The sequence below is a fragment of the Suncus etruscus genome, chromosome 11, assembly GCF_024139225.1.
Source record: "Suncus etruscus isolate mSunEtr1 chromosome 11, mSunEtr1.pri.cur, whole genome shotgun sequence".
NCBI classification, from domain to species: Eukaryota; Metazoa; Chordata; class Mammalia; order Eulipotyphla; family Soricidae; genus Suncus; species Suncus etruscus.
The window spans coordinates 19,802,746-19,828,264 of NC_064858.1; the positions used below are offsets into that span (position 1 = coordinate 19,802,746).

General features: G+C 41.7%; 1 protein-coding gene across 1 annotated transcript in view; it reads right to left on the reverse strand.

The window, feature by feature from the left end:
• Positions 1 to 21,542, reverse strand: part of LOC126022865 (fatty acyl-CoA reductase 2-like) — a 28,652-nt gene extending 7,110 nt beyond the window's left edge. The window contains exons 1-5 of the mRNA XM_049783899.1: positions 21,345 to 21,542; positions 16,536 to 16,711; positions 14,252 to 14,431; positions 11,358 to 11,535; positions 10,584 to 10,628 (exon numbers count right to left, since the gene is read on the reverse strand). Coding sequence (XP_049639856.1) covers positions 10,584 to 10,628; positions 11,358 to 11,535; positions 14,252 to 14,431; positions 16,536 to 16,711; positions 21,345 to 21,533 — 768 coding nt within the window. The 5' untranslated portion in view covers positions 21,534 to 21,542. The remainder of the gene's footprint in view (positions 1 to 10,583; positions 10,629 to 11,357; positions 11,536 to 14,251; positions 14,432 to 16,535; positions 16,712 to 21,344) is intronic.
• Between the last annotated feature and the right edge of the window lie 3,977 nt (positions 21,543 to 25,519).

Consider the following 25,519-nt stretch of genomic DNA (forward strand, 5'->3'; position numbering starts at 1 on the left):
TACATAAGAAAGAAATAATTCTAAGCATTAACCCATCTAATGAGGGCCAGAAATAGACTTACAGGAATTGTCAACAGACTTTAAAAAGACATCCTTAGCAACACTATCATAGTTTGAGAATTTAACACTGCTCTAGCATATCTTGGTAAATGAACCAGGCTAAAATTCAACTAGTATATACTTAGTGGCTTTGGAAGAGGACATTAAATAGAGGGGGCTAATATATATAATATATATAATATATATTATATAATATATATAATATATATAATATATATAATATATATAATATATATTATATATAATATATATAATATAATATATATATAATATATATATAATATAATATATATAATATATATAATATATATATTATATAATATATATATAATATAATATAATATATATAATATATATAATATATATATAATATATATATAATATAATATATATAATATATATAATATATATATATAATATATATATATAGCCTTTCATTTCCAAAAGGGCAAATATATATAATACTCCAATAAACATAGAATGTTCTCCCAGATATAAAATAAATAAAATTATGAGCATCAATTAGTATCAATTATCTTTTTAGACCATGCTATACTGAAAATAGCAAGGAACTACAAACATAAATGGTGAGATAACTATAAAACCTAGAAATGTATAAAACCTAGAAACTCACCTGTTTAGTAGGTCAGAAAGGAATTAAATAAAATTTTTTGGAAATAAACAAGAATGAGAACAGAAATGCTAGAATATCTGGGACACAGCAAAATCAATGGTAAAAGGAAATTTTATAGCTTTGAAGCATTCATGAGGAAAGAGAAAAGAGCCCATATAAATAACCTGACTGCACAGCTTAACAAATTGAAAAATTGACACCTGCCCAATGGGGCCTGACTGAAAAATTGTGAGTGCTGCCTGTGTGTTTCTGTCTACTGTCCTGTTGCGTGAACCTCTTGGGAGTGGGCCAAAAACAGGCTCCAGAAAACTCGCTCTCCCAGAGGCCAATTCTAGGGCACAAATGCCAAGGAACTGCTCCATAATGTGAAAACCAGCTATAAGAAGTACTTTGCAGAAGCCAGGTCCCCTGTTTGTGACGTCAGGCTTGGAAAATCCATGAAACCACGCCTGCCCAGTGGGGCCCAACTGTGAAAAATTGTGAATGCTGTCTATGTGTGTTTGTCTACTGTCCTCTTGCGTGAACCTCTTGGGAGTGGGATGAAAAGAGGCTCCAGAAGAGCACTTAGCTCCCCTTCGCTTCGCAGCCGTGTGCTCTTTCTAAGAAAAGAACACCATCGCAACAAGAAGGAAAAATCACACTAAGAACTGTGCTGGATCACAGAAGCAAGCACTTCTCTCCGGACTGTTTCCTCTGCTGCGTGCTCGGGCCAAAGATTTGATCCTGTGTGAGGCTTCATTCACGGAGGACTCCCCTCCCTTAGAGGCAAGTCGGCCCATCCAGAAGGGCGGAGCCAGAGGAGTGTGCTGCCTGCATCATATAGCCAATGAATATTACCACAACACATAGAAAAACCCACAATACAAGTGTGACAATGGGGAAACAACGCAGGCCAGAATCAGACATAGAGAATGAAGATGACAATTCTGATTACCAGATAATGACCAACCAACTAATCAATCTCTCGGATAAGGAATATAGACTAGCAATATGGAAGATGCTCAACGAACTCAAAGAAACCATGGATCGAGTTGAACAGAACACTAAAAAGAACCAAAAAAATATGAAGACAGAAATCACAAAACTCCAAACTGAAATAACATGTCAACTAACAGGCCTGAAAAACTCAGTAAACAAAGTGAATGACAAAATGGATAAGCTCTGGGACAGGGTATCAGGAGCTGAGAATAGCCTTGGTGCTGTGGAAGATGAGATACATAACAATTCCATAGAGCGGGAAAGATTGGGAAAAAAATTAAAGCAAATGAGCAGACAATGGAAAAATTAGTCAAAGAATGGGAACAGATGAAAATAGAAGTCTATGATAAGCTCAACAGAAACAACTTAAGAATCATTGGAGTTCCAGAGACCCAGGAAGAAAATTTCCAGAATCAATCAATGGTCAAGAACATCATTAAAGAGAAACTTCCAGAGCTAAAGTATATATGTGATCAAATCCTGCATGCTCAAAGAGTACCAACCAAAAGAGACCCCAGAAAAAATACCCCAAGACACATCGTAGACACAATGACAAATCCCACAGATAGAGACAGAAATCTGAAAACAGCAAGATCAAAAAGAGAAATTACATTCAAGGGAGCATCCTTGAGATTTACAGCAGACCTGTCACCAGAAACACTCAAGGCAAGAAAGCAGTGGTGGGATATTGTGACAAGAGTGAATAAAATGAATGCTTCACCTAGAATACTGTACCCAGCAAAACTCACTTTCCAGTTTGACAAAAGAATACATGGTTTCACAGGCAAAAAACAGCTCAGAAAATTTACAGACTCAAAACCAGTGTTAAGAGAAAAACTGAAAGACCAAATTTAAGACAAGACTAACCAAAAGACACACCAAATTTCGATGTAAAGATGGCATTAAATCCCAGGACAATTCTTTCTCTCAATGTCAATGGAATAAATGCACCAGTTAAGAGACACAGAGTGGCTAAATGATCAAAAAAACTCAATCCAACCTTCTACTGCCTACAAGAAATGCACCTAAATATAGAGAACTGTAACTGCCTCTGCTCCTGTCCTTTACTGGGAGAGAATTCCGGCCAGCAGCTTTCTCTCAACCAGGACAGAAGGCAGAAGACAACTACAAATAATTCGCGAGTGTTAAGCTCTTTTGTGAACACCTAAAAAATTAAGCTGTAGAAGTTAGTAAAACGCTCAGGGTGACGTTGCCAGTCGAGAGGCTTTAATGAGGGGAGAGCAGGGTTTTTATGCCCTGCTCCAGTGGAAGGAGTAGTAATATAGGATTGAAACATAAACCAATCAGATTTGTACAAGTACAACAATTTTCACCAATGGGAGCACATTTTGATGGCGGGAAGGATAAGAAGGAACCTGGCAGGATGAGGGGAGGGGAAGCAAATTTTTAAACAAATAGCTAATTGATATTTACGCAAATACAATTTTTTGTTTAGCCTATTTTCCATTTAAATCTTTCTTTTGTGTAAGCAATAAGGATCATAATTTACAAAAACATATCTGCTTGAGAGCAGGCACAAAAACAGGTTCCATGGAAAGGTTAAGGAATCTGGTTAAGCCAGATTCTTTGTGCTGAGCTAAATTTATTTGCAGAGTTTTCTGTTGGTTAGGGGCTATGCAAACTTTTGTGGCTTGAATCAGGCAGGTGGTGGAAAATTCATTCAGAGTTCCTTTGATATGTGGGGTGCTCGGTCTCCCACAGAGAACAAACATAGACTCAAAATAAAAGGCTAGACAAAAATTATCCAAGCAAACAACACCCATAAAAAAGCTAGAGTGGCCATACTAATATCAGATAATACAAACTTTATACTCAGGAAGGTTGTAAGGGACAAAGATGGACATTTTATATTAATCAAGGGGTATGTAGAGCAGGAAGAATTAACTATCCTAAACATATATGGAACGAATGAGGGACTAGCAAAATATTTAATACAATTGTTGACGAATCTGAAAAATAATATCAATAACAACACAATAATTGTGGGGGACAGTAACACGGCTTTGTCAACACAGGATAGGTCAACCAGACTGAAATCCAACAAGAATATACTAGACCTGAGGAGAGAAATGGAAGAAAGAGGCCTAGTGGATATATATAGGACACTCCATCCCCAGAAACCTGGATACACATTCTTCCAACCATCTGATTAACCTCTCAGATAAGGAACTTCAAATAGAAATATGGAAAATGTTTGTAGAACTTAAAGAAAGCATAGATCGATCTGAATAGAACACAAAAACAGAAATCAGAAAACTCCAAACTGAAATAGCAGATCTGAAAAACACGGTAGCTCAACTGAAAACCTCAGTGGATGGCCTCGACAGCAGGGTAACAGCAGCTGAGGAGAGAATAGGAGTACTGGAAGATGAGATGCAGAAAAACTCAACAAAGCAGAAAAAATTGGAAAAGAACCTTAAGACAAACGATCAGGTGATGGAAAAAGTACTCAAGAAATGCAAACAGATGAAAATAGAAGTCTTTGATAAACTCAACAGAAACAACATAAGAATGATTGGAGTCCCAGAGGCCCAGGTAGGAGATCTCCAGGAAGAATCAACTGTCAAAGACATCATCAAAGAGATACTCCCAGAGCTAAAGACTACGCGCAATCAAATCCTGCATGCCTGAAGAGTACCAGCTAAAAGAGACCCCTCAAAAAAACAAACAAACAAACAAACAAAAAACACCCCAAGACACATCCTCATTACAATGACAAATCCCACAGATAGAGATAGAATACTGAAAGCAGCAAGATCAAAAAGGAAAATTACATTCAAAGGAGCATCCCTAAGACTTATAGCAGACATGTCACAAGAAACTCTCAAGGCCAGAAGACAGTGGTGGGATATTGTGACAAGACTGAATGAAATGAATGCCTCACCGAGAATACTTCACACAGCCTGACTCACGTTCAGGTTTGAAGGAAGGATACATAGCTTCATGGATAAACAACAGCTCAGAAACTTCACAGATGAAAAACCAGGCTTAAAGGAAAAAACTGAAAGGTCTATTTTAAGACAAGAGAGATCAAGAAACACAGCAAAATTATCTACAAAGATGACATTAAATCCTATGACAATCATCTCCCTCAATGTCAATGGGCTAAACTCACCAATTAAAAGACACAGAGTGGCAAAATGGATAAAAAAAGATGAATCCAACCTTCTGCTGCCTACAAGAAACACATTTGAATGGTCAGAACAAATATAGACTCAAAATAAAAGGCTGGAGGAAAATCATCCAAGCAAACAACTCCCTCAAAAAAGCTGGGGTGGCCATATTAATATCTGATGACACCAACTTTATACTCAGAAAAGTGGTAAGGGACAAAAATGGACACTATGTACTAATCAAGGGATATGTGCAACAGGAAGAAACCAGACTTTTAAACATATATTCACCCAATGAGAGAACAGCAAGCTATCTAATACAATTACTGACAAATCTGAAAGAAGACATCAATAATAACACAATAAATGTGGGAGACCTCAACACTGCCCTATCAACACTTGATAGGTCAAACAGACTGAAATCCAACAAAAACATACTAGTCCTGAAAAGAGTAATGGAAGAAAGAGGACTAGTAGATATATACAGGGCACTCCATCCCAAAAAACCTGGATACACATTCTTCTCCAATGTACATGGGTCATTCTCCAGGATAGACTACATGCTGACACATAAAACATACCTCCATAAAATGAAGAGGATAGAAATCTTGCAGGCTACCTTTGCTGATCACAAGGCTCTGAAATTAGATGTGAACTACAAAGGCATACAGAAGAAAAACTTTAATAATTGGAAATTAAACACCCTACTACTGAACAACCAGTGGGTCCGAGATGAAATCAAAAAGGAAATCAAAACTTTCTTGGAAACAAATGATAATGGTGACAGAAACTGCCAGAATCTATGGGACACAGCAAAAGAGGTCCTGAGAGGAAAATTTATACCTAATACACACACCAGAGGAAAATTTATACATAATACACACACCAGGAAGGAAGAAGGGGAACCTGAATAACTTAATGATGCAGCTCAAAAAATTAGAAAATGACCAGCAAAAGGAACCAAAAATAGGGAGACAGAAGAAAATAACAAAGCTGAAAGCAGAACTTAATGAATTGGAAAACCAAAAAGCAATCCGAAAGATCAACGAAAGCAGAAGTTGGTTCTTTGAAAAAATAAACAAGATTGATAGACCATTGGCAAAACTACTAAGAAAGAGAGAGAGAAATATGATAACCTGTATTAGAAATGAAAAGGGGAGATCACGACAGATACTGCAGAGATCCAAAGGGTAATCAGAGACTACTTTGAGAAACTTTATGCTACTAAACATGAGAACCTAGAAGAAATGGAAAAATTCTTGGACACTTATAACCTTCCACATTTAAGTAAGGAAGATGTAGCATATCTAAACACCCCCATCACTACTGAGAAAATCAAAACTGTAATCAAACATATGCCCAAAAAGAAAAGCCCAGGCCCAGATGGATTTCTTAATGAATTCTTTCAAATATTTCAAGAGGAGCTAGTACCAATCCTAGCCAGGCTCTTCCATGAAATTGAAAAAACAGGAACACTCCCAAACAGCTTTTCTGAAGCCATCATCACCTTGATACCAAAACCAGACAGAGATGCTGCCAAAAAAAGAAAATTACAGACCAACATCCCTGATGAATGCTGATGCAAAGATCTTCAACAAAATCCTGGCAAATAGGATCCAATGCATCATCAAGTAGATCATACACTATTCCAAGTAGGTTTCATCCCAGGAATGCAAGGATGGTTTAACATCGTAACTCTATCAACATCATACACAACATCAACAAGAAGAAAAATAAAAATCACATGATCATTTCAATAGACGCAGAGAAAGCATTTGATAAGGTCCAACGCTCATTCTTGATCAAAACTCACAGGAAGATGGGAATGGAAGGAACCTGTCTCAATCTAGTTGAAGCCATCTACCACAAGCCAATGGCAAATCTTATCCTAAATGAATAAAAACTAAAAGCCTTTCCTCTAAATTCTGGTACAAGACAAGGCTGTCCGCTCTCACCATTCCTCTTCAACATAGCACTGAAATTGCTAGCTATAGAAATCAGGCAATAAAAAGATATCTAGGGAATCCAGATAGGAAAAAAAGAAGTCAAGCTCTCACTGTTTGCAGATAACATAATACTCTACTTAGAAAACCCTAAAGACTCTACCAAAAAGCTTCTAGAAACAATGGACTCATATAGCAAGGTGACAGGCTACAAAATTAACACAAAGAAATCAATGGCTTTTTTATACACCAATAAGTAAACATAAGAGAAGGAATTCAAGAAGGCAATCCCATTCACATTAGTGCCACACAAACTCAAATATCTAGGAGTCAACAAGACCAAAGACATGAAGGACCTATACAAAGAAAACTATAAAGCCCTGCTCCAAGAAATAAAAGAGGACACATGGAAATGGAAACACATACCCTGCTCATGGATTGGCAGGATTAACATCATTAAAATGGCAATACTCCCCAAAGCATGTATTGATTTAATGTGATCCCCTTAAAAATACCCATGACATTCTTCAAAGAATTGGATCAAACACTTATGAAGTTCATCTGGAAAAATAAACACCCTCGAATAGCTAAAGCATTCCTAGGGAAAAGAAAAATGGGAGGCATTACTTTCCCCAACTTTAAACTGTACTATAAAGCAATAGTTATGAAAACAACATGGTATTGGAATAAAGACAGATCCTCAGATCAGTGGAATAGGCTTAAATTTTCAGACATTGTCCCCTACCACTCGTCGGTAAAACACTCCATGACATTGAGACTAAAGGCATCTTCAAGGAGAAAACTGCATTTTCCAAACAGTTGGAAGCAGAGATCAACAGATGGGAATACATTAAACTGAGAAGCTTCTGCACCTCAAAAGAAATATTGCCCAGGATACAAGAGTCACCCACCAAGTGGGAGAAACTATTCGCCCAACACCCATCAGATAATGGGCTAATATCCAAAATATATGGGGCACTGACAGAACTTTACAAGAAAAAAAAAACATCTAATCCCATCAAAAAATGGGGAGAAGAAATAAACGGACACTTTGATAAAAAAGAAATACAAATGGCCAAAAGGCACATGAAAAAATGCTCTTAGTCACTAATCTTCAGGGAGAGGCAAATCAAAACAATGATGAGATACCACGTCACACTACAGAGATTGTTGCACATCACAAAGAATGAGAACAATCAGTGCTGGTGGGGATGTGGAGAGAAAGGAACTTATATCCACTGCTGGTGGGAATGCCATCTAGTCCAACCGCTATGGAAAGCGATATGGAGATTCCTCCAAAATCTGGAAATTGAGCTCCCAATCGACCCAGTTATTCCACTTCTAGGGATATACCCTAAGAACAGAAGAATACAATACAAAACCCCCTTCCTCACACCTATATTTATTGCAGCACTATTCACAATAGCCAGGCTCTGGAAACAACCAAGATGCTCTTCAATAGACGAATGGCTAAAGAAACTGTGGTACATATACACAATGGAATATTATGCAGCTGTCAGGAGAGATGAAGTCACAAAATTTTTGTATACGTGGATGTACATGGAATCTATTATGCTGAGTAAAATAAGTCAGAGAGAGAGAGAGAAAGACGCAGAATGGTCTCACTCATCTATGGGTTTTAAGAAAAATGAAAGACATTCTTGCAATAACAACTTTCAAACACAAAAGGAAAGGAGCTGGAAGTAACAGCTCACCTCATGAAGCTCACCACAAACAGGGATGAGTTTAGTTAGAGAAATAACTACGTTTTGAACTATCCTAATAATGAGAATATACGAGGGAAAGAGAAAGCCTGTCTAGAGTACAGGCGGGGGTTGGGTGGGGAGGAGGGAGATTTGGGACATTGGTGATGGGAATGATGCACTGGTGATGGGTGTTGTTCTTTATTTGACTGAAACCCAACCACAATCATGTATGTAATAAAGTTGAAAAAAAAAAGACGAATTGCTAAAGAAACTGTGGTACATATACACAATTGAATATTATTCAGCCATCAGGAGAGATGAAGTCATGAAATTTTCCTATACATGGATGTACATGAAATCTATCATGCTGAGTGAAATATGTCAGAGGGAGAGAGAGATGCAGAATAATCTCACTCATCTATGGGTTTTAAGAAAAATAAAATTCATTTTTGCAACAATCCTCAGAGACAATGAGAGGAGGGCTGGAACTTCCCGCTCACTTCATGAAGCTCACCACAAAGAGTGGTGAGTGCAGTTATAAAAATAACTACACAGAGAACTACCACATTCATGTGAATGAATGGGGGACTGGAAAGCCTGTCTGGAGTACAGGTGGGGGTGGGATAGGTTGGAGGGAGATTTTGGACATTTGTGGTGGGAATGTTGCACTGGCGAAGGGGGTGTTCTTTACATGACTGAAACCTAATCACAATCATATATGTAACCAAGATGTTTAAATAAAGGAAAAAAAATTTAAAAAAGAAATAAAACCTTACTAAAAAAAAAAGAAATAGTGGTATACCTACACAATAGAATACTACACGGGTATTATGAAAAACTAAGTCACGAGTCTCATTCTGAGTGAAATGCGTCAGAGAGAGAAGAGACATAGAATAATCATACTCATTTTAAGTAAATCAAAATGATAATATACTAATTATACTCAAAGAAAATAGCGACAGGTGGCCAGAGAGATAGCATGAAGGTAAGGCATTTGCCTTTCATGTAGAAGGTCATTGGTTCAAATATTGGCATACCATTTTTCTCCAGTGCCTGCCAGGAGCGATTTCTGAGCGTGGAGCCAGGAGTAACCCCTGAGCACTGCCGGATGTGACCAAAAAACAAAAACAAAAACAAAAAGATAATAGCAACAATGGACAGTAGATTTATTCCATGATGGGAAGCTTACACAAAGGAGGGGGTAGGTGAGTGGGGTGTAGGTAAGACAGAGAAGGGACCATTAGGACAATGATAACCTGAAATAATCACTGTGGACACGAACTGATAACTAGAAGGAGGTAAAGATAAATGCATAATATTCCATTCAATAACAGTATTACAAACCACAGTGACTAAAAGGAAAAAGAAGAGTGAGTGAGAGAAGAAAAAAAGGAAAAAACAGAATAAGGAGTGGAAGTAGATGAAGGAGGAGGAGGAAGAGGTCTGCCATGGAGGCAAGCCAGGAAGAGTGTGGGATGGAAACTGGGAACATTGGTGGCAGAAAATATGCAGTGGTTATTGGATGGTGTTGAATGTTGTATGGCTGAAACTTAAATGTAGCTCATGGTCCATTAAAAAATAATGAAAAAAAGGTTCAATTCAAGATGATGTGAAATCAACAACCTTCACATGGAAAGAGCTCTGAAGAGGTGTATGAAGGACATTTGCGACAGAAACCATGATGCTGTGGCTGTAGACTCACCTAACTGCTTTTAGATTTGAAAACCCCAATATGAGGCTAATCTAATTTCTACCACAAGAGCAATCTTCACGGCTCTGATTTTAATTGTGATGCCACTTTCCTGTGCTGATTCAGGATGCCAGGAAGAGACATCCCATGTGGCAGTGGGCAGAGTGGCATAAAACAGAGATATGAAAAGCACAGGCCCAACATCCCCAATTGCAACTCTCCAAATCAGGAGTTGAATCATGACCTGTCTTCCAGGCAGTAAAACCTACCACCAACAAAAGGGCCTGCATCAGGATATGGTCCACCAGAGCAGCTGCTGTGGCTGCTGTTGCTTAACTCAGCCAGGCCCCTTCATAGGAGTGGACGAGCTACTGTGATTACATGGGCCAGTAATCTTCATGCAGGCTAGACCTGGCCTCATGCCCCATGCATACCTACCGCAACAATAAGTGCATTGGGTCCATTCAGGTTATCCACCCAGCCCTGCAAAGAGAAGGCATCAATTAGCTGGTGGCATCTAGAACAGTTCAGTCCTTTCTTACCCACCCTGACAACAGTAATAAGAAGATGCTGAAACCAGAACCCCAAGACAGTGGGAAGCCAGGTGTCACTTGCACCCTGTGTGGCATAAAACTCTTCATCTTTGCACCCTAGGAGAAACATGAGTCACACTGCATAAATTCACATACAGCTTCATGGAAATTGATAGCACTTAACACCCTTCTTTGAAAAGATACAGAAGAGTTGAGGCCAGGGGAATACAGGCCACATATCTCGGGTTTTATCCCTGGCAACACCCTGCCACAGAATACTACAAAGGGAACATGGAGGTAAAAAAAAAAGTTAACAACTATATTTAGGGGCATGGTCTTGCATGGGGCCAATCTGTATTTGACCCAGGCACCCAACTTGGTTTCCCAAGTTTTGCCAGAAGTGATTATGAGTACAGAGACAGAAATAAACCCTGAGCACTGTCAAGTGTTACCCCAAAGCAAAAACAAAGCAAAATAAAAATCACCATTATTCCTAAACTAAGGGCCTTGATGAATTTTGTGATTTTTATCCATTCTGGCTTAAAGGACAGTGCTGTCCTCCTAGAGAAATGTCTCCCAGGTGCTTTCTTCACAACTGGTACAAATGACTGGGTGGAACACAGGGCAGTCTCAGTTTGGGCACATGGGCAGAATTTGTGAGTGGTGTGGGGATACTTACTGGGAAAGGATCCTGCCAAGTGGCGCCCACGATGGAGGGCCTGACAATAGCCATGTTGAGGTTCCGACCTTCCGTCTGCACCACTACCTCTCCTAGAGCCTTGGTATAAGTGTAGGTGTTAGGCCAGACCCCAAGCAGCTTGGGGGTGATTTCATCAATAATGGCATCATCTAACCACCTGCAGGCATGGAAGAGAAGTCTAGTGGTCTTACCAGACAGAAGACAGACACATGAACTTGTCACATGCTGACTTGGGATTCAGGATTCAGGGAGCTCTATGTGCACATGGTGGAACATGGGCTATGCATGATACATGACTGTGCAGAGAGAAGGCTGCCCCCATGCACAACCTGGCTTCCCAGAAAATCCCACTTAGTCCCCACCAAAAGGCTCAACAACATGTAGCAGCTGCAGATGATTCTTTTCTATCCAGGTGTTCCAGGACCCCACAGCACATCCTGGGCAAAGGAAAGGGGTTGTGAGCAGAGTTGAAGGGCTGTCCAGCTGTTCCACACACAGCTGGAAACCATCTTGCTATCATTAACTTTTAAATTCCTCAATACACACAAGTGACTACGTAGATATGCAACTATTCCAATCAAACCATGACACACATCCAGAAGATCTGTTTAGTGGCTATCCGAATTGATATCTTTTCTAAGATATCCCAGGAAGTGTAGAACACAATGAACAGTATGGCAAGTGAAGTGATGATGGTCCTGAAGTAACTTGACCCCATGATCTAAAAGAGGAATTTAATAGTGTCTCCAAAGAGGGGTCTACCAGAGGGATCTCACAGTGATATAACAGTGGAGATCTAGCAGGGATTTAACAAATGGATAAAATTGTGACCAAAAAAACTGATCTACTAGTTCTTTAATAGAGGGATTGACTAGTGCATTTGTCAAGCACCTCTACTCATAACACATGTATGTGAGTCATGCAGGGTTCTGACATCAGTCCTATCTCTTCAGAAAGGTGTGAGAGATATGCTGATAATACCCAATTTTGGTAAGAAACTAACAACTTTACTGCCAATCACAGCTTATGTGTCTTAAACAGCAGGTATATTTTGTTCATGGCCATCTACAGCAGTAGAGTATGTTTGTGTGCTTACAAGATGTGATGTACACTCAAGCCTTATCTGCATCACAGAGCTCTGAAAACTCTTCCAGATACAGAAAACAATAGGATGTTCCTGCTGCCTCCCAGAACACAGTTGAGCATCCACTCTGGGTTCCTGATAGGAACTCAGCTCTGCCCTGTAACAGAGAATCTCCCTGGTATAGGGAGAGGAACCTGAATGTGGTCCAGAACATTCACACCTACCTTTGCTTTTCAATTGGAACAGAATAGAGATCTATAAGCCAGGAAGAATAAAAAATCCTCTGGTCCCAGTTCTTCAGGGTGGGCATGAGAACATAGGATGGTGTGGGAACCATGTTTTGGGATTTAATTCTGTTCTCTGGGGCTAAGGTGGTGGAATTGGAAACCAGACCTCCTCCATGCAAAGCCTGGTGCAGCCTGAGACTCTCTTTGGTCCTATGATGAATCCCTTTGAAATCCTATGCTGATCTCCTGGTCTCTGGTTCTCTGCTGAGTTCTCATACCCTATGCTGAGCTTTGAGACACCTCAGCCCCACATTATCCATGTTGGAAGGGTAATGGGGGCCACAGCAATGATGAGTGATCCCATCTTTGTGCTGTGCCTGAATCCAAAGCCTTTTCTGAGCAAAGTGACAATAGAAGTCACATGTTCCAGGAGACACAGTCTTGCACATGTGTCACGTGTGCCTCTGCAGGGTCATAGGACCTCCTTTCTCCAGCTTGAAGACAACCTGTGAGCTCTAGAATCTCTGTATCCATGATGCAAATTCTCATATATCAGAGACAGCATACTACTAGCAAATCTGACCTGCCTCTTTCTCTGTCTTAGAACTTTTATAACAGGTGACAGAGCTATCAGAGCATCTTCCAACAGGGACTGGCTGTAAAGTGAGACCTCAGCTTGCTGGATGTGCGTGCAGGAGCATAGGACAGGGTGGTTGTGTCAGGATTGCTCATGCTCATTGCATCCTTCTTTTATACACAGCTTAAAAACAAGCAAAAAGAAAAGGCCAGAAAGATGACACAGTGGACAGGGCACTTGTCTTGCACACAGCCCACACAGGTTTGTTTTCCAGCATCCCATATGGTTTCTGAAGCACCAATATAGGAGTGATTCTGGAGGGATTCTAGAGTAGAACCAGAAGTAAGCCCTAAAAATCACCATATGTGGCCTCAAAACAAAACAAATCAACCAAAAATCCAACACTGACTAAAATCTGATTTTGAGTTGAGGTTAACCAAAAAAGCAGATACAGGGCACACCTCAGGAGAAGGTGTAGAGGTGGGGCACTATGGACAGAGACACAGGACAGCAGGAAATATCCTGCAGTAGAGGCAAATGCAACCGTCCATCTGTCCATCCATGTTTATGCCCTAGAGCATTTTTATGCTCTTGTTATTAATAACCCATTTAACCTTCTATCTGTCCCCCCAGTGGTTTTGTCTTGAATAACTCCATGGAATGTCCCAGCTAGAAACTGGGAACTGTCATCTATCCTATCTCACAAGGAAGGGGACTCCAAGGTCGCATAGCAATGGAAAATGAGCAGGGCAGTACTGAGGTCTTTAAAATGCAAGATCCAAGCCAGGTAAGCATTTCTGCAGTCCATAGAAAAACTGTTCCTGAAGGACATACAACCCTTTCTCCCCCTTCTCCCGACACAAACAGCAGGTATGTTGGGATGAAAGGGAAAAAGTTTTAGTGAGGCCCTTTTCTGAGTCTTGTTTCCAGGACTTGTGACCTCACTCATTCTACAAAAAACGGCCCGTCCTTCAAGTATACTTACTCCATGGAGGCGATGATTTGTCGGGGCTCCACGGGGCCTGGGTACACCACCTCTTCGATGTGCTTGAGATTGCAGTTGGAATAGGCTGTGGAGATGTGGACAAAGGCCTCCAGACTGGGCATCTGGCTGGCCATGCGCAGGAGCTGCTGTGTGGCTATGACGTTAAGCTGCACAGCATTTCTGCAGCAGAGACAAAGCAGGGGCTGCTCAGACCACTAGCACTGTTTCACAGCCCTAATTGTTTTTATTGTGGGCAAAGTGAATTACAAATCTTTCACAGTAATATTTAAGGCACATAGTAGTAATGAATGAGGGACATTCCCACCACCAGTGTTGTCCTCCCTTCACTCCTGTTTCCAGCATGCATTCCCCTTCCCCCTCCTCTACCCCCGTAATCCTAGTGCAACTGCTCCCACATGTACAGTTTGATGTAGATTGGGTTTCATTCTGTTGTCATTGACTTTCGATTTTGTGTTCAAGTCTGATCATTTTTTATTTCCACCAAATGGACATATGACTGTCTGGTCTTGGTACCATTCATTATTCTCCCTCCAATTATGATACTGATCAAGGTGATTCCAGTAATGTCACAACCCTAAATTGTGACTTGAGGCCTGGTACAGCTGGCTGCAGAGATGCTGGAAGCACTTACTTGGCACAGGGATCCCTGTACCAGGCCTTGTGCTGATTGCCTGAAGCTTACTTGACTACTGACAATTCCAGAGGGAAAAACCATAGCTTTGCTAACTCATTCATTGAAAACCAAGTGAAATGAACACCTACATGCTCCAGGCAATGCCAACCCAAATTGTATTTTTTTTTTAACTAAAAGGAAATGTTTGGGATATGGGGGCTACACGTGCCATTGCTCAGTGTTTACTCATGGATCTGAGCTTAGGATCACTTGTGGTGGGGTATGAAGGGACAATATGTGTTGCTGGAACCAAACTGATGTTACTGATGTTACATGTGTTGGGACCAAACTGATGTTAGTCTAATGCAAGGCAAGAAGTACCTTTTCTGCTCTACTATCACTCTGGCCCCAAATGTCTAATCTTTAAAAAAAAAACTTGGTGAAATTCTTTTAAGTCTAACCAAGGAGCATGGGCTGGTCAGAATAGGCAGTAAAATTCAATTAAAAATGATGTGTGGACTTGTATATACTGGCTATGTTAAATTTTATGTGGTAGCTTTGCTTATTTATTTATGCTTTTTATTTAATTTATGTCTTAAATTTTAAATGAAAGTCAAGTAAGATAGTGTAGCTGTAGGTTTTCGAACTGAGATCCATGGATAGAGGTAGGGTTAGCCGATGTCCTGTGTATGGACGGCAACTTAGCATTACAAATCAAACAAAAGCTCAAAGTCCTGGGCTGGCCCTTCATAGCTGCCTTTGTGGAGCTCCCTACAGCAACTACCACCAGATCCAGAAAGCACAAATGAACTGAGGTGTGAGTTGGGCACAGCCATCAACTTGGTGAACAGTGACAATCTGGAAACTCCCAGAATACAAAAGTGACCTGGGATGGAATGAAATTCCATGTGGACATTAAATTTGAGCCAGAGAGATAAAATAGGGCTGGGGCTGGAGAGATAGTACAATGGGTTGGGTTATTGCCTTGTACATGGATGACTTCGTATAGTCCCTTGAGCCCTGCTACAAGTGATCCCTAAGCACAGAACCAGGAGTAAGCACTGAGCTTATTGGACCACGTGGTGTGATCCAAAGATTAAAACAAAAAATTAATAATGATAATAATAATAACGAAAATAGTAAAATTCCAAAATAAGTAAATCAGAGTAGGACATTAAGTATCAATGCAAGAAGTCTAGCAATGGAATCTAGTGGTCTAAAGCTAATTTCAATGAAGTGAAACTATTCCGTGTGTGTTTGTATGTGTATGTGTGTGTGTGTGTGTGTGTGTGTGTGTGTGTGTGTGTGTAAATGAAAACAAACATCTTTCTGATGAACTAAGCAAGTTTGGAATCATGATCTCCCCAATATTAAAATGGTCATCCCTACACAGACTTTCTCTAGGAGATGGACAAGTGTCAGTATTTGGGAATGTTTCTTTTCACTGAGAATATCTTTAAAAAACAAACTTTAAAAAAAAAACAATAAAAGAGGAGGAAACAGGGTGGCATGATGCTCAAAAGGCTGGAGCTCACAGCAACATGCAGAAATCTGAGCACTGAAACACTAGCTCGCATGCTCAAGGTGGCCCCAGGGTCCTGCTCCCTGCTCCAGATGCTCCAATTGACACCTACACCCAGACACAGCTACCTCAGGGTGTCATTGAAGCGCACAGTGGCAGCACAGTGGAAGATGAGGTTGGTGCTGGACAGCAGTTCCTGCATGTCTTCCTTGCTAATGCCCAGGTCCTGATGCTTGAGATCACCATAGATGGCTCGGATCTTCTCGTGTACATTTGGACATGCTTCTCTGACTTTATCAAACAGCTGGAAGAGACACAAATGGAAGCTCATGTCAGTCCCAACTCTCCCCATTTTCTTTTGGGGCTCCCTGATACCACATGTTTCATGAGGAACTATCCTGCAGGGCCTGCTGAATGGAGCTGTAAAGAGACGTAAGGGGCGGGAAACATTGCTGTCTTGACACCCAGTCCTGAAAGGAAATGGCCTGGGGGATAAAAGCTCCAATCAGGCTTCCCAGTCTGAGGAAGTGACAGTCAGAAACCAGCAGCAGTTCCTGGTAGGTTGTGCTAATTGTGGGACCAGATAATCCTGGCAAGACTTTTCATTATTTGATTTCAAGGGGGTGATTAGGGAAGGCTTTTCTAAGAATTACCAACATGACAATCTTCCAGCATAAACAATTATGAGCATAAACCATTCTGGATTTTTCATGTAGCAGTGTCAATAAATGAACATTTTCAAATGTACTCTTTAAAATTTTATTTTTATTTAATGTTTTGGGGCCATATCTAGCAATGCTTAGGATGGACTCCCAGCTCTATGTTCCGAGTTCACCCCTGGGAGTTCAGGGAACCATATGAGATGACAGGGATCAAAGTGGAGTCAGTAACACTTAAGGACAGCACCCTGCCTACTGCACTCTCAGGCTCTGGTCTCAGTATTTCTTTGAACATCATGACATAATGCCATAACTAGCGAGAGAATTCGAACCATGTTTTTCCTCCTCTCTCTCTCTCTCTCTCTCTCTCTCTCTCTCTCTCTCTTTGGTTTTTGGGCTAAAATCCTGCTAAGCTCAGTGGTTACTCCTGGTTCTGCACTTAGATGTGGCTCCTAGCAGGCTCCCGGGACCATATGGAATGCCTGAGATTGAACCCAGGTTAATCCTGGGTCACCAGCCATGTACAAGGCAAACACCCTATCTCTGTGCTACCTCTCCAGCCTAAAACCATGTTTTTTTAAGCACAGCCAGGTTTGGAGCAGTGATCTCTCTCTGATGGTCTCTTCCACCATGGAAGGCAAATTAGCTCAGAATAGAAAGAATAGCCTTTTGCCACCATCAGTGAAGTAGACAAAGGCAGATGATCCATGAAGTCAATAAGGCTGCATGTGTGGCCTGGTCAAAGAACTTTGCCTTTGTGTGTTGGTTCAGGGCAGGGGCAATAGCTGGACATGAGAGATGAAGGCACTGGATCTACAGGTGCACTCAGTCTACTTCCTGCAAGTAGCTGCAGCAACCACTGGTTCCAACTGCAGCACACAATGCCAACTATTATCCTCCATGACATTTATTACAAAAAATAAAGAAAGAACAATACCTATACCAATGACCCGCAATTAACGTGGTTTAGTACAGAACAAAGCCATGGGCCTGTCAGAGATATTGGGCAACGGCAGATCTTCGGATGTCAGATGTGGATTGGATCCAGAAATAATGGGTTGAGGGAAGGACAGAGAGATAGAAAAGAGAGAAAAAAAAAAGAGTGGGGGGGAGAAGGGGAAAGGGATTAGACTTCTTGTACAATTATAACAGTGGAGGAGAAACCAAGGTTGGGTGTCTTGCCCTGGCCATATCAGGGCAGTCATCTAGCATTGGCAGTGCTGAGTCCCACAGCTGGGCAGTGTACCTCTGAGGCCTATGTCCCCTACTGACAGATACATCACTAGGAGACCGTGAGCAGCAGTTTTTGATAAGTAGCAATTGACAATCAACAGCCCAGAGTGAGGATATACTAAAACATAACCAGAGTGTTCCATAGAGGGAAGAGACAGAATAATCAGGATTTCCAGAACACAAACAATGTGGCCTCAGATAACATGATCTCACAGGGAACATGAGGCCAGAAACTGCCAGAACTGGCCCCGGTTTTTATCTAGATATCTTAAATTTATTCAGAGATGGGACAGAATTTCAGCAATGTGGTAAACCACAAGTCCAGTGGGAACACAGAACTGAACAGATCCTAGAAGGGCCTCAGAATTTACCTACCTCAGCCTTTGGATTTAGGTTTCTAAAGCCCTGGTTGATCGAGATCCTGACTCCCACCCCCACACTGTATGACAATCACAACACACATACTGTAGGTGTGGCCGGCCTCCAGTGACAGTGAGCAGTCCTAGCTATGCCAGATATGGAGGGATTTTTCTAGGTTATCAGGCCCACTGGAATGGCTATATTAATGCAACAGCCTTGCACCCTCATCCCAAATTTGGAGTTAATAGCTGACCTTATAATTAAAGGGAGAACACATTGCCCAGCCCCTCCTATTTTTGTCATGCCTAGCCACTCCAATCACCTAAGAATTGAGGTTTGGTAGCACTAAGCCTCTAGCAGACTCTGCTGATCCCTTGGAGGACTTTACCTTTGAATGTCCACTTTTAACCCTTGAGATTCATGGGAAGGAGTTTAAGGAAATTACTGTTCATGTTGAGGTGATAGACTCTGGTTATACTGAATAAATAATAATTGTCAATCCAGTACCAATTGTTTGGACATTTATCCTTCTTTGGGTCTGCCATTTAACAACTCCTCCCAATTCCTCATCTCTTCCCTTCTATGCAAAGCTCTTTCATTGTTTTCCCTGTGCTCTTCCCTATCCCAAATTTGTTGCTTTCCTTATTAAACTCCATTATTCTTACAGGTTAACACCCCTTGTGCCCTGGAGGTCCCACACACTTTTAGCCTCACACAATTGAAATACGAGAACTGCTATGTACATATGATGCAGTCCAGTCTCTTACACATCATCATGGATTGCCACTTGAGACCAGAATGATGGGCTTTTCCAATGACCACATTAATTGGCTTTTCCATTGCCTCCTAACTGCTCTCTACTGACAGATTACCTTGTTAGCTGATACAGTCCTCCAGAATCAACCTACCATGACATGATCACAACAAAGGGGGATATGTGTATTTCTTTGTATGTATTCCTTGGGAAACAATGTTGTTATGCTTATAAATTGGAGATAGTGGACCACAATCTAGCCATAGTACCCTGGTGCCATAATAGTATACCTGCAAGGATCCATTACATTCTCCCCTTTGTAGCACAATTGCCTATCCCAATTTACCATCTAAAGCTCCCCCATCCATGGATCTTTTGATATATCTAATATTTTGTAGCAATATCCCCCCCTTTTTTTTTTTGCTTTTTTGCATAGACCCAGTAAAAAAAATGGATCTCTTAAAGGAGGTCTTGTCCATTAGATCTTAAAAATCCAAAATTTGAGCTTCGCATGTAGGTCCTAGACTCTGACCGTGTGTCATATCAGCTTGACTTAAATTTCAATTGCTCTGAGATTGTCCTAACACTAAGGTCCTTATACAGAACCTGGACAGCCCTTGTGCTACCCTGGTAATGACAAGAAATATGAGAGAGCCAAGTGTGATATCTTTTTTTTTTTTTTTTTTTTTTTTTTGGTTTTTGGGCCACACCCGGTGGTGCTCAGGGGTTACTCCTGGCTGTCTGCTCAGAAATAGCTCCTGGCAGGCACAGGGGGACCATATGGGACACTGGGATTCAAACCAACCACCTTAGGTCCTGGATCGGCTGCTTGCAAGGCAAAAGCCGCTGTGCTATCTCTCCAGGCCCCAAGTGTGATTATCTTAAAATGACGTCCAATAACGAGAAGATGAAGGAGATGTAGCCTTTACTTTTACCAAGGCTAAGAAGGATCTTCTGGAATTAGGCAAACTAAAGACTAGTCTGAAACCTGAAGCTGAAAGATATGACCAAATGCTTCCTGGAAAAGACCACTGTACTCTAATCTAAATTTAGGTTAAGGGTTTTTATCCAAGCTTTTCTGCACTTATCCATAATAACAGCCACTTTAATCACTTCATATAATCTCTGTTCTGGGTATAATAGTTCTGCTCACCCTTGCTGTTGGCAACTCTAGTACCACTGATTCTAGGATCCTGCCTCTTATGAAGAACAGTAAATACAGAAAGCAAGGCCTATCTGGAAAATCTCAAATTTCATGTTTAGCAAACAGGAAAGGGGAAGATGTCACTAAACATACAGAGCCTAACAGAGGAAACATCTTGTTTTTCTCCCTAGACAGAGCAAACATCCTGTTTTTCTCCCTAGAGACCTTGTCCTGTTTTTTCATTTAAACAGAGTACACAGATTTTTTTCCCCCTTAAACAGAGCACTTATTCTGTTTTCCTTCTAAGATGACTGGATCCTGTTTTTTTTTTCCTTTCTCTGTTTTCCTCTATCCTGATTGGCTGAGACACATAAATTTCCACTCCTACCTATAATAAAATTGTCATTCCCCTGAAGTGACTCGTGAGTGGTTTTTGAATATGTAAGCTTCTACTAGTCTGCATTCCAGCTTCACCAGCCTAATTTACGTGTGTGTGTGTGTGTGTGTGTGTGTGTGTGTGTGTGTTTTGTGTGGTTTGTGTGTGTAGAAGGTGATCACCTACAGTTTGGAAGAAAGTTGAGAAGGGATGAATAAACTTGGTGGTTCAGGTCAAGTATGGAGAGTTCCCTGAAAGCAGATCACTTGGGTCCCAAGAGAGCATGACCCTGGCATAGAGACCGCAAGTCCCCAGTGCTATCCAATCCAGCCTGCAGTTGTGTATACTTGTATTTAGGGATCCAGGGAAAAGCAGGAGAGCATAACCAGCCTTGTCCAACCATACACCCACCTTACAGCTGAGCATCTCGTTCACTCTCTGCTGCAGTGTCTGGCCAGCCTTGGGCCTCATCAGGATGTAGATGATCTGAAGGTCAGGGCTCGTGCGCAGAAGCTTCTCCAGAAGCACCTTGCCCAGGAAGCCGGTGGCCCCAGTGATGAGGATGGACTTGCCTTCATAGAAGGTTGCAATCCTGGACATGACTACACACATACACAGGTCTCAGTGCTCTGAAAGATAGATCCTGCAGGGTAGAGAAGTTAGAATCATGGCCATCACACCGCAAAACCCTATCATGAGCACCCTGATCATGGACATGCCTGTCATGGGCACCCTCATTATGGAACCCCATCACAGACACCTCCACACTGATCAGAGGAATCAGGTGGCATCATGTTTGAGTGTCAGGCAGTGGCTCAGTTGCAGGGAAAATCATGAGGCTCCAAAATTTGGCTTCCCTTAGGCCAGCATTAGTTGTCCTCCCAACTGAGTCCTCCTCAGCAGTGGCCCCTTCTCAGCTTCCCTCCCTCATGCCTTACCCCTATTAACTGTGTCCCCCTCCCAGCTGTACCTGGAGTGGTTTTGCTCTACCTTGAGCTGTATGTGTAGGAATAGGCCTAAGAAAGATGGGGGAGGAAGTGATATCTATGAGCCCTGCCTGATGTTGGGTGTATGCTTGGGCAGGCAGGAAGAACATATGGATGCTAAGACCTGCTTCCAGGATATAGAAACCAGAGGATAAGAAAATGTGATTGGGGAGGCTAGCGGGGCAGGTGCCCAGTATGTAGGCAGTTGGAGGCAGCTATAGGGACAAAAGTTGGGGGCAGCATCTCTGCATACTCTGTTGCTGTCCAAATATGCTTGAGGGTTGAGCTCATTTAGTGGGTGCCATTCCATGGGGTTCATATGCTGGCCAGCCCCATCTGCTGCATTGGGATCAGGACCTGTCCCAGTGGTTCTGACCATCTTCGTGATGGTCCTCTCAGAGTCTGACTGTTAGCAAGCCATACTTGGGCCAGATTCTCTGGCCTTTGGAGATTTGTTTGTTCACAAATGTGCTCAACTAATCATGTTGGCACTAGCCAGTGACTCTATGTAAAGTTTACAGATAACTAAATCAAGTGAGTGCTGGCAAGAACTTTTAGGGATATACATGCCAATGAAGGCCTAGGTCAGGCTTCAGAGACACTGGGACATTAATGTATCCAGTCAAGGGTAGGTGGCACAAAAACCCCAAACCAAAGAATGTTCAAGCCACAGCAGAGTGTTCACCAAGTTAGAGAATAACTGTGTGTGAAAAATCACTGAGTGTGAGAAACACTGACTGTGGGAAGTACTGAGTAGGAGAATCACTGAATGTGAAAATGATCAAGAGTGAGAAACAAAGTGCGGGTATCACTGGGTGTGACAATCACTGAGAGAAACACTGAATGTGAGAATCACTGACTGTGAGAAACACCAAGTGTGAGATTCACTGAGTATGAAAATCATTGAATGTGAGAATTAGTGAGAGTGATAAAAAAAAAACCCCACAAGTGTGAGAATCACTGAGAGAAACACTGAATATGATGTTAGAAGGAAATGTAAGTTTAGAATTAACTGCTGTTCTTTTGCATCTGTAATCGACTGCCATAACAGGCCTTAGATCTGTGGCAGAAGTAACTAGGCCAGTACAGTCAGTTCCAGGAACTTTGAGGGTAGTACAGGACAGTTAGCAACACCTGAGGGCCTGTGAATGTTAAAACTTACTGCATGCCAAAACCTCAGGTACCCAGAGTGTGCCCAAGTCCCTCCTCTACTACTTCAGTGAACCAATTTAAACTTGGCTGAAGCCACATATTCTAAGAACCTATAGTTTTCCCGCATGCTGAAGCCCAAGCAGCCCTATAAAAAGGGCTTGCAAGTCCTATCTGGGTTGTAGCAACCTGGGAGAGAGGCAGACCTAGCATGCTGGTAACTGAATAAGCTCCCTTGCATTTGCATTACTCAATTGTCTTCCCTGGTCTTTGTGTGTCAAATCTTGAGTCCATAGCTAACAGAGAGAATCACTAAGTGTGAGAAACATCAAGTGTGAAAATCACTGAGTGTGAAAATCATTGTGAGAATTAATGTCTGAGAAACATTGAGTGTGAACAATTCTCTGACAATGTGCTTGAAACTTGTGCAGAGCAGCCCTAACCAAATTCTGGCCTTGATATAGTGGTCTGGTGGGCTGTAGCCTGCCCTGGGACTTGCTGGAGGCACCCAGTGATGCTGAGGACCATGTAATGACAGGGATAAAACTAAATTTGAGCACATGCACTAGTCACTGCAGTATTTACCTAGCCTCTCCAGATGATAAATTCTTTCCTTTTGTAGCCCATCCAATGAGAACACTATAAGGGGACATAAGGGTCCTCTCAACTCAAGGTACATATATGAAGGTTGTGTCTAGATATGAGGGAAAGAACTGCAGACCTAGAATTCTGTCTCCCTCTGTATGAAGCAAGGGGTACTGATGGCTGGGAAGGCTCCAGGATGAAGATCAGGTGTCCCACTGAAACCCATTCCCGAGTTTGACTATTTCTGTCAGTACTCACAGCTAGATGCCATTTTTCAAGCTAAGGTCAACACAGAGGTAGACAGTGACTCCTTGGGAAAGATACTGCCCCCTGCCCACCAGTTCCTTGCCATGTCTCTGCAGCCACCTAAGCATGGCCAGAAATGTCACAGCCCCTTTAGGGCTCTGCTTTGAGTTGTCCTGTCTTGCTTTCCCTAAAGATATTAAAGAAGAGCACCTATCCCCCAAACCCAGGGGTCTACAATCCACCAAGAATGAGACACACCTCTGCAAGGAGAAGAATCAGAATTGTCACTGTGCAGCAGTAGGCTTGAAAAAGACTTGGCTACCAAGATGCCCTTCAACAGATGAATGGCTAAAGAAACTGTGGTACATATACACAATGGAATATTATGCAGCTGTCAGGAGAGATGAAGTCATGAAATTTTCCTATACATGGATGTACACGGAATCTATTATGCTGAGTGAAATAAGTTAGAGAGAGAGAGAGAAAAAACCCAGAATGGTCTCACTCATTTATGGGTTTTAAGAAAAATGAAAGACATTCTTGCAATAATAATTTTCAGACACAAAAGAGAAAAGAGCTGGAAGTTTCAGCTCACCTCAGGAAGCTCACCACAAAGAGTGATGGGTTTAGTTAGAGAAATAACTACATTTTGAACTGTCCTAATAATGAGAATATATGAGGGAAATGGAAAGCCTGTCTAGAGTACAGGCGGGGGTCGGGTGGGGAGGAGGGAGATTTGGGACATTGATGATGGGAATGTTGTACTGGTGATGGGGGGTGTTCTTTACATGACTGAAAGTGAAACACAATCATGTATGTAATCAAGGTGTTTAAAATATATATTAAAAAAAAAGAAAAAGACTTGGCTGTTCTCCTGCCACCATCCCTTCATCCTCCCAGGGACCCTCCCCAAACCTGGCAGCTAAATTTCCCAGAGACCTCACTATAACCATCAGTACCATTATCTTCCAAAACAACCCCCTAGCATCTGCCTCCTCAACCTCCTAGAGATTCTCTACCTGCCGTTTATGTCCTATTTTCTTAGAATGTCAGGAATTTGCTTTTCAGTGGAACCTGATGCAGGGAGTCCCAGCTAACCAGTCTACTCTCTGTATCTTCCCTGTTTTGCTTACACTTATTCCTGCACAGCCAAGAATTCGAATAACAGAATCAGTACAACAAAACACCTGTGGACGAGCTGGGTTAGAACTCACTAAGAAATCAGTGGAGGAAATGACAAAACATGAGCCAGGAAGCTGTTTATAAAATGATTGGCCGCTTGCAAGGCAAACACCCTACTGCTATGCTATCACTCTTGCCCAAGGAATCTTGTATAAACAACCTAGAAGGTGGAGACTCCCATCAACTCAAGAAAAGCCTCCCTCACCCTACTCCAAACTCACATCTTCACATGGGCACCTGGGGGTAAAATCCAGCAGGACAGGTAGCCAAGGGTCACAATCTTACAAACCACATAAAATCCATAAAAGTGTTGTGGGGTGTGGAATTGGGTGTCAGGTAGTAGAGCACAGGTTTGATATGTGCGAGGACTTGGGATCATCCCCAGCACCATGTGCTACCTTGCTCCCCATCACTTCTGGTGCTGGTCCCTGCCCAAAA